Source organism: Chrysemys picta, chromosome 2 (assembly GCF_011386835.1).
Source record: "Chrysemys picta bellii isolate R12L10 chromosome 2, ASM1138683v2, whole genome shotgun sequence".
Classification (NCBI taxonomy): domain Eukaryota; kingdom Metazoa; phylum Chordata; order Testudines; family Emydidae; genus Chrysemys; species Chrysemys picta.
In genome coordinates this window covers 222,031,180-222,053,700 of record NC_088792.1, presented here as the reverse complement: position 1 = coordinate 222,053,700, position 22,521 = coordinate 222,031,180, and the positions used below count along the sequence as shown (strand labels likewise).

General features: G+C 41.2%; 1 protein-coding gene across 13 annotated transcripts in view; it reads left to right on the top strand.

Annotated features, from left to right (window-relative positions):
- The window catches only part of RB1CC1 (RB1 inducible coiled-coil 1), a 195,718-nt gene that overhangs the window by 91,557 nt on the left and 81,640 nt on the right, over positions 1-22,521 (top strand). For all 13 annotated transcript variants that reach the window (XR_010598864.1, XR_010598863.1, XM_065585532.1 and 10 more), the window contains 6 exons: positions 175-359; positions 1,290-1,476; positions 1,568-1,649; positions 3,231-3,292; positions 7,309-7,412; positions 9,927-10,053. Coding sequence is in view for 11 of the 13 variants with exons in the window: in XM_065585532.1 (XP_065441604.1) it covers positions 175-359; positions 1,290-1,476; positions 1,568-1,649; positions 3,231-3,292; positions 7,309-7,412; positions 9,927-10,053 (747 nt within the window). In the remaining 2 variants the exon portion in view is untranslated. The remainder of the gene's footprint in view (positions 1-174; positions 360-1,289; positions 1,477-1,567; positions 1,650-3,230; positions 3,293-7,308; positions 7,413-9,926; positions 10,054-22,521) is intronic.

Below are 22,521 nucleotides of genomic sequence, written 5' to 3'. Positions count from 1 at the left end.
ACAACATATCTCAGAGTGAGGCCAGGTAAGTTTGTTAAAGCTGTTTCACATCCTTACAGATGGAATGTGCTATGTAAATAAGTAAACAGTGACACTGATATAGAACCAAGTAACGGGCGAAAGTTCTTCATTTTGTGACACAGATCCGCTTAACAAGCATTTCTCTTCTTATAGGGATTTTTGGCTAATCAGAAGAGAGCTGAGAACTTGAAAGATCCTTCTGTGCTACCTGATTTGTGTTTGAGTCATGCAAATCAACTGATGATTATGTTAACTAATCACAGAAAACTGTTAGATATTAAGCAGAAATGTACCACTGCCAAACAAGAGCTTGCAAATAATCTACAAGTCAGACTAAAGTAAGTGATGTCAGTTTTCTTTAAAGCTTTTTTTGGTTTATGTCACTGGAGTTTATCATATAAAGTGTCATATGAATAAATCTTAAATACAGTATTTACCAGATTAATTTTTTTCTGGATTAATACAGATAGATTGGGGGGGGGGGAGGAGGGAAGAAATGTGGTGAAGATTGAAATTGCATATATTATATGATGTCTGTGATGTAAGTCAGGCACAGTAATATGGCATAGTATGTGTTTTTTGTACAATAGCTAAAACTATTTTTCTTGTACTTAATACAATCCAAATTGGTGAAAACGTTTCAAGGAATTGGCAGTAAATGGACAAAATGTCTCATGTGACCTGTGATAAGCAATTACGTAGGTTTTGGTGCTTTAAAAGCGGAGTAATGCTTTCAGAATACATGTTTTAAACAGAATAATTTTCTGCAGTTTGTGATGAGATAGAATAAGTTAAACTAGTTAGTAATTTGTCATTTATTTACAGCATGTTAATATAAAGATTTCATGCAATGACAGCCTAATTAAATGAAGGCATTGTTTAACATTTGCGGTATGAGACAGATGCTGTCCGGAACTAAATGGTGATTAGCGTAATCATATTCAGCCTTGCTCAATGGAAACTAAAGTGTCTTGCTCAGTCTGCAGCTGTCCTGTACGCTTCAGGGCATTGTCAGCATGAAAAATATGAATAAAAACAGTGTTTGGGAAGGATTGTTAGTGTCTTTTTCAGGAAATAGACATATTGTCCGCAACGTAAACAAAATAAATAGATGACTGATCAACTGCTATCTTTTTAAAAGCAAAATGAGATAATCCATGGTGTGAACTTAATTGTGATAAATGTGCATCAGTATAACATCCTTGAAACCTTGCTTTCCTTTTAAAAGTCTGATGATCTTGAAGCTACTGGTATATTTTACTCTGTAGATGGTGTTGCTTTGTGATGCTTCATGCGGACCAAGATGGAGAGAAACTGCAAGCCTTGTTTCGCCTTGTAACAGAGCTGCTAGAAAGAGTCAAGATTGTAGAGGCTCTCAGTACCGTTCCTCAAATGTACTGTTTAGCTGTTGTTGAGGTTGTAAGGAGAAAAATGTTTATAAAACACTACAGGGAGGTAAGCAAGTTAAATAATTTCAAGGTTTTACCTTTGTGTGATCATAGGAACTGACTTACCATGCTAACTGTATGTGTTTTCCCTTTTGTAGTGGGCTGTTGCTTTAATAAAAGATGGGAAACATCTATATGAAGCTGAAAAGGCAAAAAGGGAATCTTTTGGGAAATTGTTTAGTAAGTGTTTTCCTCTTCTGTAACTTAAATCACAACTACCATTTTAGTGCATTTCTGTAGTTTTCAAACAACGAACACTGTATACTTGAGCTGTCTTAACAGCAGAGTTTGGAGTACCCAGAGTGATGATATGTAGTATAAGTGATGTTCATGTGAATAGAAATAACTTTAAATTTGATATGTACAAAATATATACAAATACAAAATATATTAAAAATTGAATTATGTTTCTAAAGTGTGCCAACAAATTAGTAAACCTTGCCATATATTTAATTCAAAATATTGTTAAAAATTCGCAGCTAATTTAAAATCTTTGTTTAAAAAACTTTAGTTATTTAACTTTTTTATTCTTTAATGCAATAGCTATTTTAAACTGATTTATACAAACTTCTATATTAATCTTGTTAAAGTAACTTTTTTGATGTTGCTGCTTAATATTTGTTCAGTGGCAGAACTTGTGCTGTGCTTTACAGAAACAGCAAAAAGTCCTTTCTTGAAGAGCATTTGGGCGTACACTTGAAATAACAGGCAAAAGAAGTAGAGAAAGGCAGGGCAAAGTTAAAAACAAAGAATTTGATTAATCTTATTTTTTTCTGTGAAGCTGGGTTGGCCTTACAGGTGGGCAATGTGGGCGACCACCCAGAGTGACATGGTTAGGGGCGGCTCTGTGGTCAAGAGACAAGGAGTGGGGCAGGCCTGGGGTGCAAGGCCGCGGAAGGGAGCTCGAGAAACTGTGGCACTGAGACAGTGGGTCCTGGGAGTGATGCCTAGGGAGGCAGCAGGGGCCTGGGAGCGATGCAGGAGGGCAATTCAGGGAGGCAGCAGGGGCCTGAGGGATAATGGGGATGGGGGAACCCAGGGAGGCAGCAGGGCCTGGGGGTGATGGTGGGGGGAGATCCCAGGGAGGCAGCAGGGGACAATGCGGGGCAGGGAGCCCAGGGAGGCAGCAGGGGACAATGCGGGGCAGGGAGCCCAGGGAGGCAGCAGGGGCCGGGGGACAATGCGGGGGAGGGAGCCCAGGGAGGCAGCAGGGGAGATTGGGAGGATGAGTGGGAAGCCAGGGAGACAGCAAGGGCAATGCAGGAGATGGGTGGGGAGCCGGGGGAGACAGCGGGGGCCAGGGGTGCCAGAATACAAGTTCGCCCAGGGCACCTTTTAATGCCAGCCCGTTGTGAAGCTTATTATTGATTTCTTTTGCCCTACTTTATTAAATTCAAAGCAAACAAAGAGTAGTAAATAGTGTTGGATTAAAAAAGATTAACAGTAAAAAGGGATTTTGGAGGGAAACTTCGAAGAGGAGAGAAGATATTCGGAGATCTATAAAGAGGATGATTGGTTTGGTATGAGGGCCACCATGAAAAAAGAAAAAGGCTTGAATGGGGGACAGAATTCTGACATGCTTTTTGGTCTGAAATGCTGCGGAAATTTGACATTATCTGTCAAAGAATGCAAATGTGTAGTGAGCTGCCAGAGTTAGTGCAATACTTACATGTACAATAGATTGTTGTGTTCCATCCTTGTGGTGTGTTTGAATGTTGTGTGCATTACTGCTAAATAACCAAAGTTTGTTTCTTTGTACAGGGAAGTCTTTTTTAAGGAATCGTTTGTTTAGGGGCCTTGACTCTTGGCCTCCATCCTTTTGTGTATGTATTCCATGCTATATATTCTACTACAGTCAGAAACTTGAGGCTTTTAAATGCATTTGTATAATCATAGTTTCTGTAGGAAAATCAATATATGAATATTCACACATTAGTGTAGGCAAAGTTACTTTGCAAGTCTAGCAGTTAATTGGCTGCCTGGATTGGAACACTCATTTGCAAAGTTAAGCAAAAAAAAAAAATCAATTTTCAGATGTTTTAAACCAGGGGTGGGCAAATTTTTTGGCCCGAGGGCCACATCTGTGTGGGGAAATGCTATCAGGGCCATGAATGTAGGGCTGGGGGTTGTGGTACAGGAGGGAGTGTGGAGTGTGGGAGGGGGTGTGGTGTGCAGGAAGGGGCTAATGGCAAGGGGTTGGGGCAAAGGAAGGGTGTGGGGTGTATGAGAAGTCTCAGGGAAGAGGGTTGGAGTGCACGAGGGGGTGCACAGTGAGGGTTGGGGCTCAGGGCAGGAGGTTGGTGCAGGAGGGGTGCAGAGAGTGAGAAGGGGCTGGGGTGCAGGCAGAGGGCTGAGGGCAGGGAGTTGGGGTGCAGGAGGGGTGCGGCAAGGGGTTGGAGTGCAGGCAGGGGGCTCAGGGCAGGGGGTTGGGATGCAGATGGGTGCAAGGTGCAGCGGGGGCTCAGGGAGGGAGTTGGGGGGCAGGAGGGGTACAGGAAGGGGCTCAGGGCAGGGAGTTGGGGTGCAGGGTGCAGGAGGGGTTCGGGCCCCGGCCCGGTGCCGCTTACCTGGAGCGGCTCCGGGGTGGCAGTGGCGCCTGCTCTGGCCCCTGCACCGCTCTGGGAAGTGGCCTCCACCACGTCTCTGCAGCCCCTGGGGAAGAGGGGGCAGAGAGCTCTGTGCGCTGCACTTGCCTGTCAGTACCTCTCCTGAAGCTCCCATTGGCTGCGGTTCCCCGTTCCCGTCCAATGGGAGCTTCGGGGGAGATACCGACAGACAAGTGCAGCATGCAGAGCTCTCTGCCCACCCTCTCTCAGAGGCTGCAGGGACGTGGTGCCGGCTGCTTCTGGGAGCGGCGTGGGGCCCGCGGTACCATGGGGGTGGCAATCCCACGGGCTGGATCCAAAGCCCTGAAGGGATAGATCTATCCCGTGGGCCATAGTTTGCCCACCCCGTTTTAAATTAAGTAATACCAATCTCTCAAATTAGGGAGGTTGGTTGATAGTACTTCTGAATTTTTGTTGTTGAATAGCACATTTTACACCGGTTTTGCACTGAGCCATGAGTTCAGAATACCTGTACTGTCTCTTGGCTATGAAGAGATATAAAAAATTAAGAATATAAGCTGTGTAATGGCACTTTGATTCAGAACTGTTCATGGATGGCAATATGATACTAGGGGAAGTGTCAACTTGGTACTCTTCTTTTTAAAGTCAAGTTAAAATTTTGTGGGATTATAAATACAGATATTTTCAGTGAGGGGGGAAAAAATGATTTAAGATTTTGAATCCAGGAGAGATCAGTATGATCTACTCTGACCGGCATAATACTGCCATAGAATTTATTAGGTGATTAAAAGCAAGCAGAAGGTTCCCATATTTTTCACACATTCACTGGATGGTGGAATGGAATATATTCACCATCCTAAATTGTCTGAAGTGGCTAGCAAATATAACACAGACTCATAGACTCTAAGGTCAGAAGGGACCATTATGATCATCTAGTCTGACCTCCCTCATGATGCGGGCCACAAAACCTGACCCACCCACTCCTGGAAGAATTCTCTCCCTTGACTTAGCTGTTGAACTCCCCAAATCATTATTTAAAGACTTCAAGTCGCTCAGAATCCTCCAGCAAGCGACCCCTGCCCCATGCTGCGGAGGAAGGCGAAAAACCTCCAGGGCCTCTGCCAATCTACCCTGGAGGAAAATACGTTCCCGACCCCAAATATGACGATCAGCTGAACCCCAAGCATGCGGGCAAGATTCTCTAGCCAGACCTTCTGGAAAAGTTCTCTGTAGTAACTTTTAATATCCCATCATTGACCATTGTTATCGACCTATTGACTAAAATCACTGTATCCCATCAAACCATCCCCTCCATAAACTTATCAAGCTTGATCTTAAAGCCAGAGAGGTCTTTCGCCCCCACTGTTTCCGTCGGAAAGGCTGTTCCAAAACTTCACCCCTCTGATGGTTAGAAACCTTCGTCTAATTTCAAGTCTAAACTTCCCGACGGCCAGTTTATATCCATTCGTTCTAGTGTCCACATTAGTACTGAGCTGAAATAATTCCTCTCCCTCCCTGATATTTATCCCTCTGATCTATTTAAAGAGAGCAATCACATCCCCCCTCAGCCTTCTTTTGGTTAAGGTAAACAAACCGAGCTCCTCGAGTCTCCTTTCATACGACAGGTTTTCCATTCCTTGGATCATCCTAGTGGCCCTTCTCTGTACCCGTTCCAGTTTGATTTCATCCTTTTTAAACATAGGAGACCAGAACTGTACACAGTACTCCAAATGAGGTCTCACCAGTGCCTTGTATAACGGAACCAGCACCTCTCTATCCCTACTAGAAATACCTCGCCTAATGCATCCCAAGACCGCATTAGTTTTTTTCATGGCCACGTCACATTGCTGACTCATAGTCATCCTGCGATCAACCAGGACTCCGAGGTCCTTCTCCTCTTCCGTTACTTCCAACCGATGCGTCCCCAGCTTATAACTAAAATTCTTGTTAGTTATCCCTAAATGCATAACCTTACACTTCTCACTATTAAATTTCATCTTATTACTATTACTCCAGTTTACAAGGTCATCCAAATCTCCCTGCAGGATATCCCGATCCTTCTCCGAATTAGCAATACCTCCCAACTTTGTGTCATCCGCAAACTTTATCAGCCCACTCTTACATTTGGTTCCGAGGTCAGTAATGAATAGATTAAATAAAATCGGACCCAAAACCGAACCTTGAGGAACTCCACTGGTGACCTCCCTCCAGCCTGACAGTTCACCTTTTAGTACGACCCGCTGCAGTCTCTCCTTTAACCAGTTCCTTATCCACCTCTGGATTTTCATATCGATCCCCATCTTTTCCAATTTAACCAATAATTCCTCATGCGGTACCGTATCAAACGCTTTACTGAAATCGAGGTATATTAGATCCACCGCATTTCCTTTATCTAAGAAATCTGTTACTTTCTCAAAGAAGGAGATCAGGTTGGTTTGGCATGATCTACCTTTCGGAAAACCGTGTTGTAATTTGTCCCAATTGGCATTGACCTCAAGGTCCTTAACTACTTTCTCCTTCAAAATTTTTTCCAAGACCTTGCATATTACAGACGTTAGACTAACAGGCCTGTAGTTACCCGGGTCACTTTTTTTCCCCTTCTTGAAAATAGGAACCACATTAGCTATTCTCCAGTCAAACGGTACCACCCCCGAGTTTATGGATTAATTAAAAATTATCGCTAACGGGCTTGCATGATTGTGAGTTGGACAGGTTTCTGCTTTGATTTGGTTCAACTTGTTTGACTCTAACAATGGCATGTCTCCATGTTTCTGATCATTATGAAATGTTGCTCCTGTCATTATATTTCTGACTTTCTGTCCCATAAAGTGCTTTTTCAGTATTTTACTCCTTGGCATTTTATAATAGTACCATACATGGTCAAAAAGGATGCCCCCTGTTTTATTATTGTAACTCCTCAGTTAAATTAATATTTAGCTGTTTGTTTAGCAACAAACTAATTTTCAAGCCTCTGTTCTCCTTTCTCTTTCCCCCACATCATGTTTATGACTAAAAAAATTGGTAAGAAGAAGGAAGAACTGCTACTCACCACATCATAGAGAAGGTTAATGAATATATGTGCAAGTAGACTTAAAAAAAATTGAGACTAGAGCATTCTATAAGAAGAATCAAAACTTTTGAGATCCTACAGATTTTTTTAAAAATCAGTTCTCTATTAATATGTTGTTCACGGTTTTCCTTCTTAATCTTACCTTTGTCATCTTGACTATACACATCATTTCATCATTGTGTAAATTTTCTCTTTTATACAGACACGAAAGCCTCGCAGGTTTGACAGTGAACTTCCAGATATCTTATTAACTGACTTGCAGTTTCTGCAGTCTTTTTGTCCTTCAGAAGTGCAACCATTACTCAGGTAAGTGGCTTAGTGAATGGAAATTACAGAACACAAAACAAACACACACAAAAACCTCCATTATGAAAAAGCAAAACAAAGATACAAGTTTTTTAGTAGCGTTGTCTGGCTATGCCAGAAGATGGACAGGAGATGATGGATGTCATTTAAGTAGGGTGCAGCTTTATTCCTAAATGTGAAAGAGTACCTGACAGATAAAAGGGTACAGTGCAGTTCATCATTGTTTTCTGTATAATGGAAGTAAAACTGTCCTGTTTAAAGAGGTTTGTATTTATATTTTTCTCCCCTTAATTCACATAATATTAACAGGAGTTCTATGCCTGTTGTATCAAAGAAAAACTAGCCCCTTTAATACGTAGACAGTGTACAAAATGTATAAAAACACTGGGCCAATAGCTTGAAATTGGGGTGGTAGTGAGCTGCTTGACAGGCTTATCTTGATCAAAGGAAAAGCTCTTTTTTTTCTCTGCAGTTAACATTTGGCTTTTGTGGTTGAAAAGGACAAATCAGGCCTGTGGGGTCTCTCTTCTCTCACAACTCTAGCTCCCTTATGGAACAATCACAAGGGTTGTTCAGCATTGGATTACATGACTTCTTCACAAATCTTTTCTGCCTGACTGATTTTGGTCAGACAGGAATAAACCGCTCACTCCCATGCAGGACAATAGGAAATGCATTAAACATGGTCATCGGATCCCCCAGCCACATTCTTCAGGGCCTGATTGTCATTTACGGCAGTCAGTCTAAGGCCCCCTCCTTACCAGTAATGGAAACTGTCCATGCCCCCGTGCCCCACCCCATTATTACACAGTTGGCTCTGTAGTGAAACTTGGGCTGAAGGTAGAGCTGGAGGCGGAACTGTGGCTGGGGACAGAACAGAGCTGCAGCTTGCGGAAGAGCGGGGCTGGGTGGCACTCCCTCCCTGTCCCCCCCCCCCCTCCCGTGGGGGCTCGCCCAGGCCCTGCTGCACACACCCCCGAACATTCCTCTGTGCCCCCACCAGGGGGGCTCACCCCACAGTTTGGGGACCACTGGTCCAGGGGTTAAATTTAGGTGGCCGGCTGAGGCTGAAATTGGCTCTACATGTTTGTATCCCAGGGCTCGTCTACACGTAAAATGCTACAATGAGCAGAGCTGCCATGCTGCAGCTGTGCTTCTCTAGTGCTTGAATGTAGACACTACCTATGTCAACAGGAGGGGTTCTGTTGTTGGCATATGTAATCCACCTCCCTGAGAGGCAGTAACTAGGATAAGAGAAAAATTCTTTTGTCAATCTACCTCTGTCTGCCTGCAGGGGTGTGGATTTTTTACACCCCTGAGCGACATGGCTGTGTCAATCTCATTTTCTAGTATAGAACAGCCCTCAGTGGGAAGAGAATACATCTATAAAATTGGAAGCAGTGTTTTGATCAAGGTTGGGTGAATAAATTAATTAAAGTAGTTAGGACAGTTTAAGTGCATTCACTGTTGTTGGTAGGTTAGAAATTCTTAAAAGCTACCATGCTTTATAACAAGGCACCTGCTCATAGAATTCTCTTTAAAATATCTTCAAGGGCCCATCAAAATTTTTGTCAATATTTTTCCTTTGAGATCACCATTCGTTACTGCAATAAATTACTTGTATAAGAATACCAGACAATGAGGTGTTGAATTGTTAAATTAATATTACATTTATTGTGAATCTAAAATCTGCGACAATGTTTAACATACGATATTTTGCACACACAAACCTTTCTTAATGCTTATCTATTGTTTAATATAAACCGCATCCTTTTTTGTTATATTCATAGTTCAACTTTAATCATATTAGTATTAATGTTGCTTTTCCTGTTCATATGTAATTTAAAGGGATTTAAGTTTTGAAGTGGGGGGAGTATTGAGACTTGGCATGAGACACTTGCATCATGATCACAACAAACTCATCATCCTGGGGTTTTTTTATATACACAGCATTGAGATTTCTGCCGTTAAGAATTAATATCTTTTCCCAAAGACTTATTGTAATATTTTTTGGGAAAATGTTTATGGGTTAGCAATGTTGTGTTAAATTCTTTCAATTTTAATAGTGTATCTTAATATATAGTAAATCTTTCCACTCTGTTTCTTTTTAAAAACATCTGAGAAATCAGTTGTAATTTGATCTCCTTTAAGTATAGTGTTCATCACTTCTTAGAGTTATTGTAACTCTACGTATAACTCATAAACATGTCTGGGGGTGAGGGAGAGGTAGAACATAACCTGGAGTTAACCTAAAACTTCTTAGAAATGTTATTTTAAATCTAAATGGTTTCTTTTGTCATTTGAAAGAACACGGTCACTGAAACTACTTAGAGTTGCTAATGTAAAGAACATGTAACAAAGTTGTTGCCGTAGTTTATTCCCTGCAAAGTTGGTGAAATAAAGAAAATGAATAAATCCGAATTAGATTGTTTACTGTATCTATAAATTTTAAATTGAATTTGTAATACTGTATTATTGAAGAAATTAAAATTTAAAAATACTTTGTTTTTGAAGGGTTCCCATACTTTGTGACTTTGAACCTCTTCACCAGCATGTACTTGCTCTACATAACCTGGTAAAAACAGTACAAAGTTTGGATGAAATGTCACAGACCATTACAGACCTGCTGAATGAGCAAAAGGTATTTTGTTTTTGTTTGGTAAGGTTTTAAGAAAAAAGTAGAATATTTTCATATTTTTTTTTAGTAGGTTGCTCACTAAATAAAATTCTTTTCTCCAAAATCCAAAGATTAATGTGTTGGGCATATATGTTTTTTTGCATAGGCCTAAAGAGAAAATCTCACCAAGTGCTACCAAAGATTTTGGGAGTCTAAATTCTTCAGTGAGAGCAAAATGGTGACATTTTGAAAAAATACAGGGAGCATAACATACCAAAGTTTATATTAGGATCGTTTTGGTAACATTTCCTAATTTTTGGCCAAATTTGTTATGTGCTAATGTGCACATTTTTGCTTTTTGCCTTTTTATTTCCATATTTAGATAACTAAATTGTAAATTTAATTTAAAATGATTTTATTTTTTGTTTTAAATATCTTTATTTTCCTCTCTGTTATTTTTTTATTGTTGCCTCTTTGGGGGTTTGATGGGTTGTTTCCTTTAGGATAAATTGATTGCACAAGTCCGGTATTGCTTTGGTGCAATCCTGTTTATTCACAAAGAGTGTACACAAAGTCTTGTTTCCCTTAATCACTAGAAACAAACAGCAGGTAATTTCCCTGCTCAATTTCCAAGACTGCCTTTCCAGTGAGTTCGAGGAGATCTGTCCTTCTGCTCCCTCTCAAAGCACTATCATGACTACTCTCACTTTCTGCCTCTAATGCACTCTGTTTGCCAAAGAATCCTTAGCTCCTGTGTTTGCAACTAATTTCAGAGAAACCCCTCAGACAACTTGGTTTAGCCCTGCTGAGGCTTTGCCCATCATCCCAGTGCAGTTTAAAACATTGATGCCCCGAATGACTTATCCCAAATAGAAAGAAAAGAAATACTTTAAACAAATTTAAAAATACATATAAGTTTAACTATTTGCTTATTTATATAGTATTTTTCCGTGAGGATATTTTCACATCACCAATCCAAATCAATTTTACTTCCATTCAAATCTTCTTGGAGTTGCCTTTTCCTACCTGGTTTCCTTTCAGCCAGCCAAGAAGGAGCTACTTTCAGTGGGTTCCTGAAGAGAGTCCATTGTTTCTGTGGATTCTGCTGGCTGAGACACTTTGCTTCTGTTCTAATGGGAATCTGTGATTGTTGCAACTCTTCCAGCCTCAGCTTCCACAGCTACAGTCTCAGTTTCTCAGGGTAGTCAAGCTGAGATTCTGTCCCTCTGATAATGTCTCATATAGTCCTTTATGCATGACTTTGGATTTTGTTCTGTGACCCTATCGTATCCTGTTATACACAACTTCATTTATGTGTCTCAGTACTGCATAGTGTCCCTCCTGAGGTTCATCCATCTTAGGGCTCTTACCCTTCCTTCTCCTAGGATTTCAGAAACAAACGAGGTCCCCTTTTTAAAAGTTTCACCATTTAACTATGATGTAAAGCCTTTTCATTGTATCAGAGGCTTTCCTGAGATTTTCCCTAAGAAGGGTCTGAGCTTTTTCAATATTAGATTTTAGAGTTTCTACATAGTTCAAATCTCTTTGTTCCTCTTCAGGAACACCATACAAGAAGATTGCTGGGTTCCTTAACTTATACCAAAACATGAGGAGTGCTAGCATACTTTGAGATTCTATAAGCTATCAAAAGGAAAGGGCTATGCTGGTCCTAGTCCCTTTTGGTGCTGTTTTACAGAGGTCTAATGGAACCTTTTCCGCCATCCCATCAAATTTGTTGTGATGGTGCAAGTTTTGTAGGTTCTGAGAGTCTTTCAGCAGGTGAGATTCAAGAGTTAGTTTCTCCCATGATCTGTGTGCATCAGCTAGACACCAATTCTGGCGAAGAATTATTTTACCAGAACCTCTGCAACCATCATGATCTCTTGGTTTCTTATTGGTAAACCTCACGCCACTCTGTAAAGTAGTCCAGAGTTACCATCAAATATTGATTACCGGCCTCTGTCACAGGCAAAGGCCCAACCTCATCAACAGCAAGGCACTCCATCGGTACCCCCATGAGATACTGCTGCACTTGGGCTCTCCCTGTATTAAGGGGAATCTTTCGCAGTGCAAACACCATCGAATTTATACATTATCTGCATCAAATTTATACATTATCCTTGAATTCCAATAGAAATTCTCTTAGCTTGGCCAAGGTTTTTGTAAATCCAAAATATTCAGCCATCTTAAAATCACACCATAATCTCAGTACCTCCTTTTTCAAGATATCTGATATAATCAGTTGATACCTGCATCCATAATGCACAGTTTTTTCCCATCTCCAGTACAACATTTAATCTTTAAATTCCAAGTTTTCTCATGGTGACCAGAGAGCTTTTACTTTAGTATTCTGAGGAGATAATAGATTCCAGGGTGTCTACATTTGCCATTTGATTTTTCCGGTTTCTCACTATTTTCATATTATGATCCTTTCTTTGGGAGGCCTTTAACTGCTCAACAGTTCATTCTCACAGCCCACTTCCATTGTTCCAGTGAATGTACCAGCAATTTCATCTGTCTTTATGAGCACAGTCATTCCCTTGAGCAACCAATTCCTTGCTCTCTTGTTTATGGTATTCTCCTTCCAACAAGGCCATCTGGACAGGGTATCACGGTTACCATGCTTGTGCCCCCTCTTGTATATGACTGTGAAATAATAACACTGCTGTCTTTCCAATCACTGAACAAGCTGTTCCTCCTTATTCCTGAATATTAAAAAAAAAATTGCAGGGATTTCTGATCTGTCCTGGCCCCAAACTTTTTTTCCGCACAGATAGTACTGAAAATATTCTATAGATTTAATCATTGCAAGGAGTTCCTTTCAACTTGTGTCTTAATTTCTCTTCAGAGAAATTTTTGAAGAGAAATTAAGACTTTTGCTGTAGTAAGCCAACACCTAGTCAAGCAATTTGTATTCTTATATCAATACTGCCTTCAACCCATTAGCACTAATATCTGTTGAATATTAAAGGGGTTTGAAATGGCTAATGCATGAAATATTTTTAGCTCTAAAAATGCTAAATTACACTCTGTTGACCACTTGATGGTTTTGCAATATTGGCAAATCCACACATAAGTCTTCTATAATAGGAGCAGAGCCCTACAAAACTATATGTATGGGAGTGTCTGAGGAGCTTGCAAGTTCTGCACATCCTCAATTTTTTTGTTGGGAAATTCCAAGAGAAGTTACTTCTTTTTGGAACAACTGACATTTCTTACAGTTCAATTTCAGATTGGCAATCTTAAGGTTATCACAAACCACTTGTAAATGTATCTGTTTTAAAGGTTTTATTGTTCAGTAGGATATAATATAGGTATATCCTTCGATATAATAAAGAGGCATGCCATACATCTGCTCTCTAAGCCTCCCAAATGTGGATGTACAGTACATGAGTTGAAAACCATCACTTTAAATTGCCACAGTCATTGTCCTGCTCTGAAAGTAGTCTTTTTCCTGTCTTTTGGATCCACTACCACTTGCCAGTAACTACTTTTAAGATCCAGTGTGGAAAATCAGAATGAACCTCCTTCACCATTGTATTTGATAAGAAAATCCTGTAAAATAACTTAATTTAATTTTCGGTAGTCCACACAGAATCTAAGGCTGTAATCTTTTTCTATCTAGAACTGTAGCTGAGTTCAGTTACACCTTCCTAATACATTTCCTCAATGGCCTATAAAGCCTCTTCCCTCTTGGCAACTGGTAGTGGTGAGGTGGCTGTTTAATGGGCTGATTTCCCCTGTATCAATCTTGTGCAGGACTATTGCAGCACAACCGATATCTCTTTTTGAATTGTGAGACATTTTAGGCCGCTTGCATCTAATTTAAATGTACAGCACTGTGCTGGAACAAGTCCAGTAGAAACTCTGGGAACTCACTTTCATTCATTTCTCCCTTAGTTTTAATCTGTACCATAATTTATTGTATCCATTGGTTAACATTTTTGCTACTTGGTCCCTTCTTTATTATCGCTGTTTGTCAGAAACATTCAGCAAATGAACAGGAATCTGTTTCTGTTACAGATCCATAAGACATTTAGCAACTAAAATTCCACCGAGATCCTGCATCTCAAAGCAGATCGCCACCACTCCTCATCTTTCCCCTGCTGGAAAACTACCAGAGCAGGTTTCTGCTTTTGGATGAAGGACAACTTGCTTACTGCAAACTAATTGTCTACAAATATTTTTTTTCACCTGGCCACACCTTTAAAGGAAATTTCCACAGACTGAATTTGTAACACACCTTTCCTGGCATTTATTACAGTTATTAACCATAATGAAACTCAGACCCATTAACTCATCTGCCATATTGGCTATCTAGACTTGGTTGAATTCCAGAGGTCCAACTTTGAAACCCAGTTTTCCCCACTTCGGGAATCACCACTTAAGAGATTCAGTTTTGGAACTCCTCTTTAACAATGTTAGAATGTCTGGTCTAATAACTTATGTACAATATAATATAATCTTGTATATTATATTGTATATAATAGAATCTTGCTAAAAGTACAGTCCTGTACTTTTAGCAAGATTCTATTATATATTCAATAACCAAACTCCCATTATTTTTGTTTAACTACCTAGAACTAAACAAAAACTATGTGGCTAATTCTTGTACCTCCCAGTAGAGCCCCTTAAACATAGTGTCCTCTTATTTCCCAAAGTGGGTAAGGGACTTTCAGCGGGCTTTTGTGATATTATGTTCTGGTTTGTGTTAAATTTATCACTGGTCCTACTTCTTTGGCCAATTTATTCACAAAACCAGTATTTAACTGAACATCTTCCCTTAATTTTTGCATTATTGCCATAATTTTTTTTATTTTACAAACTAAATTTAACTCTTTTTATAATTATTCAAAAATATAATGAAGTGTTATGAATCAGTGTAAAATCTCCATGCATGTTAAATACAGATTTATACTTAGAAAGCTCATGGTTAGCTGCTTCCTCATTAGGGTCAGTTTCCTCTTCTGGGGGCTTTTGCAAAGATTTAAGTTCCATGGCAAATTGCACAGCCTCTGAAAGTGTCTTTGGCCTTCTTTCGCTGATCTTAACCTGTAAGTCGTGCTGTGTGTCTGTAAACTAGTCCATTGCCAATTTATCCTGGAAGTCCTCAGTAGTATCTGGATATGTCAGGAACACAAGTCTCCTCAGGTCCTCACCAATTCAGGAGGTGTCTCTGTCTTTCCCTCTCCTTCTAGCATTTATCTGTTTCTTGGCCAGATGAGAGTAATTGCTGGCCCTGAACCACATATGAAGGATCTGCATTGGATCTGAATAACCTAATCTCATTTTGGGGGGTAAATTCTGCAGCAGCATCAGAACTGGAGCTCTCAAGCTGACTTCTAGAAGCCCCCCCTCTACTAATCTCCCCAACCGTTCATTTGGGCTGTGATGTTGAACTGAGCAAAATAAGCCTCCAAGGAAGTTTTTTCCTCCATTACAGTGGACTTTTGTATTACTTGTGCTCTAACACTCCAGTCTCTTCCCTCTGGGCTTCTGTGGGTTCACATGGGGTAGGAAAATGTTGTAACTATCCTGCCTTACTCAAGTTTTCTGTCTGGGATGATTCCTCATCAAAGAGGATGACATCCACTATGATTTGCTACCCTTTCAGTTCCTTTTCAAGATGATTATTTTTAGCTGCCCAAGTCCTTACTGCAGCTCTTATCTGTTAACAAGTTTCAAGTTACACTGCTCTACAGCCAAAATGCTTCTGAAATAAATGTAGTCAAACTTTACTAATTCTGGGTCACTGAGAATGAAAATGATGCTTAAAATTGTTGATTGGCTCTAGTTTTCAAGATATGCTATTGGGTCAGTATATACGACCCTTGACTTGGGAATGGCGGAGGATAAGTGAGTTATAAAGGGAAGGGATCTCAATTTAAACCAGAAATGACTAAAATACATCTTTGACTGGATCTTTGAATAAATCTATGACTGGGTTTGGACAGTACTTGCTTTTTAGGGAAAACAATGAATGATGCAATCTGAAGCTGGTATTGCATCATACATGATATGAATTGCATCATGTTATTCCTAGAAGTCATGGATGATGCAATCATAACGAAGCTTACATCACTCTGCTGGACAAATTGCCCTATATCAGCTCTAGAAATCATACAGTGTCATGCTCTCTTATTTGTCAGTGTTTGATTTTGCAAAGGGACACATTTCTGTTTAGCCAAAGTGAGCAGAGATGCCTCGTACTTGTGTGAGCAGTGCAGATAACTTCTGCTATGTTTGTGGTGAAGTGACTTTTGCATCACAAATGTGCAGTATAACCACTATGGTTAAGAAAGCCTATCACCTTTATTTTGGCTGCAAAATTGGAGATCAGGACAAGAGATGGGCCCCACACACATGCTGCAACTCTTGTGCAACAAATCTTCACCAGTGGTTGAACAGGAAAAGGAAATCTATGCCTTTTGCAGTGCCAATGATTTGGGGAGAGCCAACAGATCATACCAGCAATTGTTACTTCTGCATGGTGCCTCCAGTTGGGAAAGGTGTGTCAAAGAAGAAAAAGTAGACTGTGCATTATCCAAACATTCCATCAGCTATACGCCCAGTATCCCACGGAGAAGGACTGCCGGTTCCTGATGCACCAGAATCATTCTCACTTGAGTCAGATGAGGAAGAGGATGAAACTTCTGGTCCTGAACCATCGATGTCACAGGACCCACATTTTCTCCCATCCTCCTCCTCTGAACCACACCTCATAACACAAGGTGAACTGAATGACCTTGTCAGGGATTTGGAACTACCCAAGAGTAAGGCAGAGCTGTTGGGCTCCAGACTACAGCAGTGGAATCTCCTGGCAGGTGATGTTAGGGTTTCCATGTTCCGTGACCATCAAAAGGATCTTGTCCCATTCTTCTTCATGGAAGGTGATCTTGTAGCCTGCAACAACATCATTGGTGTGATGGCAGCCCTCAACATCGTTCATGATCCAGATGAGTGGAGACTGTTCATTGATTCATCGAGGATGAGTCTTAAAGCTGTTTTACTGCATAATGGCAATGTTTTGCCATCAATTCCAGTTGGTCATGCAGTCCATATGAAGGAAACCTATGACAACATGAAACAACTTTTGAGGTGCATAAACTATGACCAACATCAGTGGCAGCTTTGTGGTGGTTTGAAGGTTGTTGCTCTCTTGCTTGGTCTGCAGACTGGATACACAAAGTACTGCTGTTTTCACTGTGAATGGGATAGTCGTGCAAGAGATTACTACTACATCAAGAAAGATTGGCCACTCCGACAGTCATTGGCGCCTGGGAGGAAAAGTGTTCAGCATCCACCACTTGTTGAATCAAGGAAGATTTTGTTACCACCCTTATACATCAAGCTGGGTCTGATGAAGAACTTTGTCAAGGCCATTGACAAAACACAAGCAGCTTTCAAGTACCTCCGTGGAAAATTTCCAAGGTTAAGTGAAGCTAAGATGAAGGTGTCTTCGTTGGTCCTCAGATTCGTGAACTTCTTCGAGATGATGCATTTGACCATGCACTGCGTGGCAAGGAAAAGGTGGCATGGAAAGCCTTCCAGTTAGTGGCAATAAATTTTCTCGGAAACAACAAGGCAGACAACTACAGGTTGTTGGTGGAAAACCTCATCAAGGCATACAAAAGCCTTGGTTGCAACATGTCACTAAAGATACATTTTTTTGCACTCTCATCTAGATTTTTTTCCACCGAACTGCAGAGCAGTGAGCGACGAGCACGGCAAGCGATTTCACCAGGACATCGCAACAATGGAGAAACGCTATCAGGGCAAATGGAGCCCGTCATTGCTTGCAGACTATTGCTGGACAGTGACAAGAGATGCTCCATTTAATGAATACAAGAGACAAGCCAAGAAGCACCGAGTAGACACTGAATAGGACTAAACTATGTACATAATATTTTTTTGCCTTTTGTTTTGTTTATATAACCCTTTTGCTGATTTTTAAAGTGTTACATAAACAGGACAGGTGAAATATTATCATGTAAAGCAACCAAAAACAGATGCAAAAGACCTAAGTTTACAATTTATGATTAAAACTCTACTATCTACACAATATACATAGACAAAATGTAAAAACTTAAATATCTTAGAAACAGTAGCCAATCAGTTGTTTTAATTGTCATATTTGAATTCAGCACATCAAAATACATAATAAATAGCACATTTCATCTCTGAAGCAGACGACTTCTCAAAAATTGTAGACCAGTGTTATCCAAAGATTTCCTGATCTTCGCTATTTCCTGGAAAACTTTTGGTTCATGACAGTGAGATTGCTGATCACCTCATCAAACTGTCTTGCCTTCTAAGACTGGGTGTTTTGTAGTTGTCCTTCTTCCAAATATCCCAAACGCTTTGTATCCCCAACAAGGATTTAATTTTCACCATGTCGTTTCCCAGAAAGAACTGAGAGATCTTCAGATATTGCTTTAATTCCTTTTGTGAAATCTCCAGTTCAAGTGTACTCTGCATATTCACATTCTTGGGATGTGCTGATGAGGTGCAGCAAAACGGTGGAACGTTGTAGTAGCAATGTCTCTTAGGAGCATTTTTCCTCCCTCCCCCCCTCCTGCCCACAGCGTTTGAGCACACTCAGGTGGCATGGCCATAAGAGGGGCTTTGGCTCCATTGCTGCTTCAGTTCTTTCCAACCGCCACAGTGTTAGGATGTGAAAGATCTGTTTTTCTTTAATAGTGTCCCTGTGGATGCATCACTTTAGATGCGCATGTGCTCCATGCCTTTGATCGGAGATTTTTGGTGGCAGTGCCTGTTCAGCCCATGCATGCGGCCTACCTTCCCTGTGCCCTACACCCAGGGTATATAGGGCTGTGCAGACGAACCACCCTCAGTTCCTTCTCAACAGTCTTTGGCCAGAGACGGAGCCTGGCATGTGCCTGCTTGTTGTGTGCCTGTTTCCTCTTGTATTAGTGTTTTAACTTTTATAGTTCTCAGTAATACTAGTTTTAAGACCTTTTATAGTTGTTGGAATGTTTGTTCCCTCTTTTTATTTTTCTTTAAGTTTTTTTTGGTTTGTTTATTCTCTCCCCCGCCTCCCCCAAACGGCTCGAACAAATGTTGTCAGGGATGGCGAGTTCCCCAGGCTTTAAAAAGGTGCCTCTCTTGTTGAGACGCAAGCACTGTTAGTGATGGGTACTTGTAATACATTCATTGTTTGGGAGACCTGTCACATTCCCAGCAAGTATAAGACCTGCTCTTCTTTTAAAGGAAGATCCTAGAAGAACAGAAAAATAAAATATAGGCTCTTACTGATGGAGCATGTCTTGAGATCAGCTTCTGATCCAAGGGCAGAGAACCCCCCTCCCCCCCCCCCCGTCAGGGACTCTCGACTTCTATCAGTACCCATTGTCATCGAGATCACAGTCACTGAGAGCTTCCAAGGGGAAGATGGTATTAAAACTCCGATCTCCAACACTCTCCATGACTGAGGTACTGATCGCCATACTGCTGGTACGGAGCGCTTCCCACTCAAAGTATAAGGAAGGGAATAAGAGGAGCAGAAAAGAGAGCTACTAATCAGAGAAGAACTAGTCACCAGAGACCTTAGGCCCAAAGTGCTAGTGAAGCTCCGAATACTTCAGGAACCATGAAACATGCTAAGATTCCATACCTCAGTGGTAAAGGGCTCACTACCGAAGACTACTACTGCCAGTGGCTGGTTTCAATGGAATCCTCGACTCGGTTGGTACCAACATCATTGCCTCACACAACGGCTTCTGCAACATCATTGGTGCCGGTACCAAATTCTGTTGTGCATCGAGTACTGCAAGAATTCCAGTACTCAAAAGACCTTTTGGTACCAAATGAGCACGAGACTCCGCTCCGTGAAACCTACCTCTTTTCCATCTTCCACTATCCATGAGGAGTAGTCGTCGCCTCAGATACGATATTTGGAGGAGCATTCTGAATCATACTCTGAACTTCCTATTGAAGACTCTCCAACTTATTCCAGGAGATGTTATTCCTATTACAGATCTAACAAAGGCATGATACCAGATCCCTGCCTTCCAACACATGGAATGACCAGCATTAGATATCTCCTTCATGCCTTATGGTCTCCTTCATTGGCTTTACTGGGATCCCTGGGTAGTGTATCACCAGCAACTTTGGGGCACCTCAGTTCACTCCTACAAGGAATACAGAAGACCTTGCTCGCTGGTTCCATCCATCAATCCCTCCTGCTCACTCTGAGCCTGAGAAGACCTTTGAGGAGCAAGAGGCAAAGCTGGACAAGGTATTACCCTCCTTACAAACATCTTGTTGTTATCCCTTGATGCGGCAGTAAAGCCACCGTTGTCATCATTATCTGATGACTTTAAGCAATTCCAGGACCTGATGAAGTGGATCACTGACACCCTGCAAATTCCCCTGGAAAAAGACCAGGATTCCCATCACAAGCACCTGGACATGTTGCATAGCTGTACCTCAGCCTGGGTGCACTGCCAATTAATTAAGTCCTCCTTGAGCCAGCCAATTCCATCTGGCAAACTCCAGCAATGGTCACCTCTACATGAAAGAGGGCTGATCCTAACCAGGGATTCTGATGCTTTATTTTCTCAGCAGCACCAAATTCTTTAGCAGTGGACACACTGAAAGAGGCAGGCAAAATTTACAAAAAAGCCATCCCTGATAATAAGGACCAGAAATGTCTGGACATTTTTCGGTTGTAAGATCTACTCGTCAGCAACACTTCAAGATATCTAACCACCATCCCCTGATTTGAAAATATGACTGCCTGAACTACGAGAAGTTAGACCACTTACCACAGGACCAATGAAAACAATTCAGTGCCATAATAAGAGGGTCAGCTGCTAGCAAAAACTACACTGCAGGCTTCACTCAATGCAACAAACACTGCAGCCACGTCTGTTTCCAGTGCAATAGTGATAAGGCTAGCTTCTTAGCTTCAGTTGTCTGGGATTCCATGTGAGGTACAATCAACAGTAGAAGCTTTACCTTTCAATGGCCAGAAGCTTTTTGCATATTCCAAGGACTACTTGCTTCATACCCTAGAGGACTCTAGAGCAATACTAAGGTCTGCAAATAAAAGAAAGTTTAGCTGGTCTCAATTGGCACAAAGATCCCACCCTGCTCAACTTTCCTCATTCCTCATAAGCTACCAGAACAACGGTCTAAGGGGTCAAGGTCCTAAAAGAAGACACACAGGGTCCTGTGGCACTTTTAAGACTAACAGAAGTATTGGGAGCATAAGCTTTCATGGGTAAGAACCTCACTTCTTCAGACTTGCATCTGAAGAAGTGAGGTTCTTACCCATGAAAGCTTATGCTCCCAATACTTCTGTTAGTCTTAAAGGTGCCACAGGACCCTCTGTTGCTTTTTACAGATTCAGACTAACACGGCTACCCCTCTGATACCTAAAAGAAGACAACTTGCAACTATGTTGACTGCTTCATCCCAGCCTTCAGTATCATGCATATGCCAGTTTTGATGTTTTGGTCAGAGTTCAACCTCCAATAGCCAGGTTTTTTCAATTGCATCACACAAATGCGCTTCCTCAATTTGGATACCTCATCTCTATTTCTTCAAGCATGGGAGGCTATAACATTGGACAAATAGATATTGGAGGCCATTGCTTAAGGTTCTACATCCCGCCTTTCCACCTCTCCCCGCTTCCCTGACCCTTTTCAATCAATTGCTGACACAGGATATCTCTTTGTTCCTAAGTCAAGGAGCCATAGAACCAATCTCACTTCAGCACAGGGGCAAAGGGTTCTAGTCAAGATATTTTCTAATACCCAAGAAAAATGGATGTTGAAGGCAGATACTAGATCTCAGACAATTGAAAAAGAATGTCAAACACCTGAAATTCAGGATAGTGTCCCTAGGTGCTATATTTCCTTCCCTGGAATTAGGGGACTAGTTTGTGATGACCCTCAACCTCAAAGATGACTGTTTTTCTTTAGTGATTCATCCCTTTCACAAACGATTTCTTAGTTTCACATTCAGTCACAGTCGTTACCAGTACTGAGCCCTATCCTTCTGCGTTTCATCCACCCCAAGGCTTTTCTCAACAATCATGGCAGTCATAGCTGCCTGTCTCCATCACCTAGAAATAACTCTTTCCCTGCTTCAACAACTGGCTCCTCAAGGGTTAGTCATATCAGGAGGTTTGGCCAGCAGTTCAAACAACAACTTAGTTATTCCAGAGTCTAGACCTGCAGATAAAACTCAAGAAATCAATCTTGTCCTCTACACAAAGTATTCTTTTTTGGAGCGTTTCTGGATTTGATATTGGGCAGAGCTTATCTTCCTCTTGATAGGTTCCTTGCTCTGAAGGGCCTTATCCAAAGAGTGCAGCTCAGCCCTGAAGTTCCACCAAGGACATGTCTGCAACTGCTGGGAGTCATGGCAGCTTGCATTTTTTGTGAAACGAAACCAGGTTGTATCTTCAATGTCTCCAGGGTGGCTCAGGAAGTATATGTACCCAACAAACAGTCTGAAAAAGCT